Source organism: Talpa europaea (genome assembly GCF_964194135.1).
Source record: "Talpa europaea genome assembly, chromosome: 8".
NCBI classification, from domain to species: domain Eukaryota; kingdom Metazoa; phylum Chordata; class Mammalia; order Eulipotyphla; family Talpidae; genus Talpa; species Talpa europaea.
The window spans coordinates 60,749,016-60,755,674 of record NC_140075.1 but is presented as its reverse complement, the minus strand read 5'-3'; the positions used below and the strand labels follow the sequence as shown (position 1 = coordinate 60,755,674).

At 46.0% G+C, this 6,659-nt stretch overlaps 1 protein-coding gene across 1 annotated transcript; it reads left to right on the top strand.

Annotated features, from left to right (window-relative positions):
• Positions 1-3,906: 3,906 nt before the first annotated feature.
• LOC311175967 (olfactory receptor 10G2-like) lies at positions 3,907-4,882 on the top strand (the record flags this gene model as incomplete). Its single annotated transcript, XM_084241225.1, has 1 exon — positions 3,907-4,882. The coding sequence occupies exon 1, from the start codon at positions 3,926-3,928 to the stop codon at positions 4,880-4,882; it is 957 nt and encodes a 318-aa protein (XP_084097351.1). The 5' UTR covers positions 3,907-3,925.
• Positions 4,883-6,659: the final 1,777 nt, after the last annotated feature.

Sequence of the window (6,659 nt, the reverse complement as noted above, 5' to 3'; positions counted from 1 at the left end):
GCCTCCCCTGTGGCGCAGCAGTTGAGTGCTGGGTTGCGAAGCTGCCCGCAGCCTCTGCAGCGCCGGTTCAATCCCCAGCTGCTCCCCGGCCACAGGAGGAGAGTCCCACATGGTGCGCAGACCTCTCCTGCTGCCCGTTGCTCCCCTCAGCAGTGTACTTTTGTCCTTCTGCCTGCTCTGCCCCTGACTCTGGCTCTGGTGAATTCTCTCACCCTCCCGCGCTTCTGACTGTACCTAGTGCTTGTATAAATAAATAAATAAACCTATGGAAAGGGCCTGCAGGACATGTGCTCAGGCCAACGTGGACTGATTAGGATGAGGAGGATGGTGAAAGGCACAAAAAGATTCCATCCTGTGATCCCACAGACCCTGAAAGTTCTTGAGATGGGCCTCTAACCACCTCTTCCCCCCACCCCCTCTTTTCTTATCAAAGTCACTCTCACTCCATCCTCAGATACTGTCCCTAGACTTCTAGTATAATTGCTTTTAAACATGTATTGTTTATTCTCTAGTGTCAAGGGGCCCTTATTTTCAGATTTTTTTTTTAAGATTTATTTTTTATTTATACAAGTGCTGGGGTACAGGCCTGATGCACGGGAGGGTGAGAGGATTCACCAGAGACAGAGCGGGGAATAGAACAGGCGGACTGATGAAAAACACTGCTGAGGGGAGCAGCAGGTGGGACAGGAGAGGTCTGTGGCACCATGTGGGATTCTAGCCAGCTGGCCAGATCAAACCTGTACTGCAGAGGCTGCAGCGCTCAACTGCCTGGGCCACCAGGAAAGCCCTCAGATGCGATTTTTTTTTTTTTAAAGATTTATTTATACAAGCACTGGGTACAGTCAGAGGTGCAGGAGGGTGAGAGAATTAACCAGTGCCTGAGAGGGGAACAGTACAGGCAGACCGACGAAATACACTGCTGAGGGGAGCAGCGGGAGGCAGGAGAGGTCTGTGCACCATGAGGGACCCTGGCCGGAGGCCAGGGATCTAACCTGCGCTGCAGAGGGTGTGGGCAGCTTCCAGCCCAGCGCTCAACCGCTGCGCCACCAGGGGAGGCCCCATCAGATGCTTTTTATAGGAGTGTTAATCACTTGCTATTTTTAGGAGCTTTTATCATTTAAAATGCAACCTTTTACAAGATGATTATGGCAACATCAAACACATCTAAAACTTGGGAAATTTACTAATATTTTCATCATCTAGCCAGGATATAAAAATTGTTTTTGAGGTTTTCAAATTCTAAATCTTCTCCTCCCCTTTCTATGAATACCCTAACTTTCAATAGCTGAAAATAGTAGCAGACCTAAAACTAAATGACACATAAAGTTTCCAGATGAGGAAGGGAAGGTAGTGCCAAGAATGTAACCATAGTTTTTTATTTTCCTTATTTTTGCTAGGATGGCCACATACTATTCTCTCTCATAAAGGATTCTCATCCTTATGCAAACTTCATCCTTTCTCAAAAAACTTACCTTCTGGAAATTTACCCTCCCCTCCTCCCTGCCCCACAAATTTGTCTCCTCTTGCAGACCCTAACCACAACACCCCAAATTAAACCTCCTTCCTCTGCTGTCAGCATGGAAACAACCTGTCCTCAAAACCACCAGTATAACCCAGCTCAGTGTCTTGGTTGGAACAAGCAGGGCAGCCGGAACTAAAGGAATGAAAGGAGTTCTTCCCACTGGGCAGCAGGGAGTAGTGGGGCCAGATTTATACACAGCAAATGGGGGAAAGCAGACTTGAAAAATAGATCAACAGGGAGAATTTTTTCACAGAAATACACATTTTGGAAATTCTTGAAAATATCCCCCTATTGTTAGTTCTATCTGATTAGACAGACAATTGATTTTCATAAAACTTTTCAGGAATATATCATTGGCCAAAGTGGAAGCACAGTTATTATGTTCGTAATAATAAACATAATATTATTTGGCTCATAATTACCACTAATATGTATATATATACTCATAATCCCAACGACTTCTCTTTTCTATATTCTAGTCTCAGAAATAAGAGTTAGTCTTCCCACATACTTTCAAGTAAATCAAGATGGCCTCATAAAACTTAAGCAGTTAAATGCGGTATTCTTTCTTTGTGGACAGAGGGCTTGATAACACTTCCACCTTGAAGTGCCAGGTATAGTAAGTACCATTATTACTATTAATGGATCATAAGTATAACTATTAGAATTAAGTTAATTTAGAAAATAATGGAGATAAAATTCCTTTGAGGAATTTTCTCATGGAAATTAAATGTTTATATTCATTAATACTCATTGCTAATTACAATTAATCTGTTGCCATTTCTATTGCTTTCTGATGATAATTTAAACTATGAAATTAATTTAAATGACTGCATCTCACATAATAGTGTGTGGAGAAAAATCTACATCAACAGCCTATTCAAGAAAAATGAGAGAAACAAACACATTTTCATCTCTCAGTCTTTTTATTAGTGAGCAGGAACTTCAAATTCTTTTAAGGTCTTTAGAGAGAGTTTCTGCATGATAGCAATAACGATTAAACTTTAATCAATTTTTTTTTAAGATTTATTTATTTTTATACACGAACTGGGGTACTGGTCAGAGGTACAGGAGGGTGAGAGGATTCACCAGACACAGAGAAGGGAACAGAACAGGCAGACGGGCAGAAAGCACTGCTGAGGGGAGCAGCAGATGAGACAGGAGGTCTGCCACACCATGTGGGTATCTCCCTGGCCGGCTGGGAATGGAACTTGCGCTGCAGAGGCTGCTGACAGCTTCACAGCAAACTGCGCTCAACCTGCTGCACCAACAGGGAGGCCCTAATTAATGTTTTTTAATGAACAGTAGAAATTCCTGTTACCCATACATACACTGCAATCTGAAACCAATGGACTGCTAAATCAACCAATATATCAAAATGATATCCAGGAACAATGAAAAGCATGAAATCATGCTGGGAGTTGGTTCCAATGAAACTAGACCTGTTCTGCATAAGAATGAGATGGGCCCTGGTCAGCCAGGTGGGCACAAGGCTCAGACAGACAAGATCAGGCAGAGAAAGAAACATTGTGCCTGGTCAGTGCAATGGGGAACATCACTTGATCAGCCCTTCAGTCACTCCAGTAGTAATTATTCATCATGTCTACCATGCCAGATGGGCTGACTAGTGGGGGAGACCAGTAAAAAATCACAACTGGCAATGCTGTGATGCAAGCTTTGCAAAGAGCAAGCATATCCTCGAGGATCAGGAAAGCCTCCTTGAAGGTGCGCACCTACAAATTCAGTCTTGAAGGAAAAGGGGCCTTGCCCAATGAAAGGAGCAGAGAAGGCAGCATGTGCATGGGTCTCAAACTGGGGCACACTGCTGTGAGGGGCCCAGGAGCCCGAGCATCTGAACATCAAGAAGGAATCACAAGGTGTGGGACGGAGCAGCAAAAGAGGGGCAGGTGATAAGTGTTGTGTGTCTAAGATGAGAAGAGGGGGTTTCAGCACAGAGCAAAGAGGAGGCATGGTGATGACGGGAAGGCAGGGGAAGTGTGTGGGGTACACACTCCCCACTGCTCTCTCTTCACCTTAGCCTCTCTTCAGTGAATGCCCTTTGGTTGGCATTACAGGTCATCCCCTATCAGTCACATGTTCCTCTGTTCCTCGATTTGCCAAATTGTGCTTCTCATATCTCCCAAAAGATAATGAGAATTTCCATTTATCAAGAACTAACCAGTTTCTGCACATTTTCTCCTATCGAGCAGAGAAAGTAAACCAAAACAACTACTTACAACTAGGTTTTTTTTTTTTTTTTTTGGTTATATCTTCTTAAAAAAAATTCACAGCATTCTGCCTATCTAATAGTCTTAGGCAATAATCATGACACAAAAGACTTCTCTTATCATCTCCTGTGTTGTATTTCCCTTGTCTGAATTCATCTTAGCAGACTACAGATAGATGGGGAAGACCAGAAACACATCTCTGCACACAACAGTGACAGAGTTCATTCTCCTGGGCTTATCTCACCCCCCAAACCTGAGGATCCTGCTCTTCCTGGTCTTCTTGATCATCTACATCCTGACTCAGCTGGGGAACCTGCTCATTCTGGTCACTGTGTGGATTGACCCAAAGCTCCATGCCCGCCCCATGTACATTCTTCTGGGCGTGCTCTCATTGCTGGACATGACATTCACCTCTGTCATTGTCCCTCGATTTATATTGCATTTTACTCCTGCCAGCAAGGCAATTCCATTCGCTGGCTGTGTGGCTCAACTGTATTTCGCACACTTCTTTGGCAGCACCCAATGTTTCCTCTACACCGTGATGGCCTATGACAGGTACCTGGCAATATGCCAGCCCCTGCGCTACCCTGTGCTCATGAGTAGGAAGTTATGTGCCACCCTTGCAGCTGGAACGTGGGTGGCTGGCTCCATCCATGGGGCTATCCAGGCCACCCTAACCTTCCACCTGCCCTACTGTGGGCCCAATGAAATAGATTATTTTTTTTGTGACATCCCTGCAGTGTTGGTACTGGCCTGTGCTGACACAACTATTAATGAAATTGTGACCTTTGTGGACATTGGGGTAGTGGCTGCCAGCTGCTTCTTGTTAATTCTGCTGTCCTATGGCAACATAGTCTATGCCATCCTGAAGATTCGCACTGCTGAGGGGCAGCGCCGAGCCTTCTCCACCTGTAGCTCCCACCTAACTGTGGTCACATTCTACTATGTGCCCTGTATTTTCACCTACATTCGGGCTGGCTCCAAAAGTTCCCTTGATGGGGCAGTGACCCTGTTTTATATTACTGTTACCCCATTACTGAACCCTATTATCTATACACTAAGGAACCAGGATATGAAGTCTGCTCTGAAGAGAATAATAGCACATGTAAGGGGGACAAGTGAAAATAAATAACTATGGGCTCAGGGACTATCTGCATCATTGTCATTACCTCTCTTTTTAGCCTCCACTTGCATGTGACATATGTTTGTTACAGGACAGGGAGAGGGACAGCACAAACCCAGCAAACCTGCCTATTCTAAATGGGTTCTGCCATCCGCCGCATCAACACAAAATATATGAGACTTTAGTGGGAAGGATCTTTAATAAAACTAGGAAACAATACAGAAAAGGCAAAGAGTCTAGTTTCTAAATGAAGCACCCAAAGTTACCCGTCCCCTTGTGGGTAAAAGTCCATCCATATGGGATCGGCCCAGAGCAAGGCCCCAAAGCCTGCCACAAGTCTAAAGCATCTTCCAGTGGGGACCCACAGAAAAGGGTCAGAAACCACCAGACAAGTCTGTAAGGAAAAGAGCAAAATCAAAATCAAGACAAAACCCGCCATTGTCACCTCCCCACGGGTCTCTCACCCACATCTGTGTCACCCAGTCCACGACCAAAAGGCAAGTGTAGTTTCTTCACGTGTCTCTCTCCTTGTGTCTCCTCCAGTTCTCCTGCCTCTCCATCCTGCTTCCTTCCTTCCTTCCTCAGTCTCCTCTGCAGCTTCTTCTCTCCCTGCTCAGCTCCACCCTACTTTTTGGGTAGGGCAGGGAACCTGGAACCTCCCCCTTTCCTGGGTACCACCCTGTTACACTACTAACTACTTTGTGAGATAAGAAAATGACTTATCAGGGCCTCCCCGGCAGCACAATGGTTGAGCGCTGGGTTGCGAAGCTGCCCACAGCCTCTGCAGCGCCGGTTTGATCCCCAGCTGCTCCCCGGCCATCGGAGGGGGGTCCCACATGGCGCAGCGCCCAGATCTCTCCAGCCGCCCGCTGCTCCCCTCAGCAGTATACCTGGGTCCTTCTGCCTGCTCTGCTCCCCGCTCTGGCTCTGGTGAATTCTCTCACCCTCCCGCGCTTCTGACTGTATAAATAAATAATTTATACAGTGCTTGTATAAATAAATAAATAAACCTTTAAAAAAAAAAGAAAAAAAGAAAATGACTTATCAGGGAAACTCCCTGGTGGCGCAGTCAGTAGTCAGTGCTATAAAGCTATCTGCAGCCACTGCAGTAGGAGTTGGATTCCTGGTCAGAGAGCTAAGCCACATGGTTTTAGGTCATAAAGGGGTAGCAGTGATTGTTTCTCTAATTAGGAAAACAGAAGAAGCTTAGGACATGACAATTTCTTCTTTCACCTGGAAACGTTTAAGGCCTTAGGCACAAACATAGCTTCCCCTTTGCCTCACGGGACTACATTGTTCTCAGCTCAAAATATTCTGCATACCAGAGTAAAGCATCTTGTGGACATCAATACTGAGAATCTTGGGGTAATCTGATTTGGGACGTTCACTGTTTTTCATGACCATCATCAGGTGCTTTTGTGAAAATTCCCTACTGAACATCTCCTTCCCACTCCACCTCCCCTTCACTGCATGCTCTTGTTCTAGCTCAGGTCATCCAGTCACGTGGGACCATTCTCCAACATGCTGGGGAAAATATCACCAAAATGTAAAGAATAAAAAATAACACGTCAGGGGGCCTCCCCGGTGGCTCAGCTGTTGAGCTCTGGGTTGCGAAGCTGCCCGCAGCCTCTGCAGCACCGGTTCGATCCCCGGCTGCTCCCCGGGCACCAGAGGATGGTCCCACATGGGGCGCAGACCTCTCCTGCCACCCGCTGCTCCCCTCAGCAGTGTACTTTGGTCCTTCTGCCTGCTCTGCTCCCCGCTCTGGCTCTGGTGAATTCTCTCA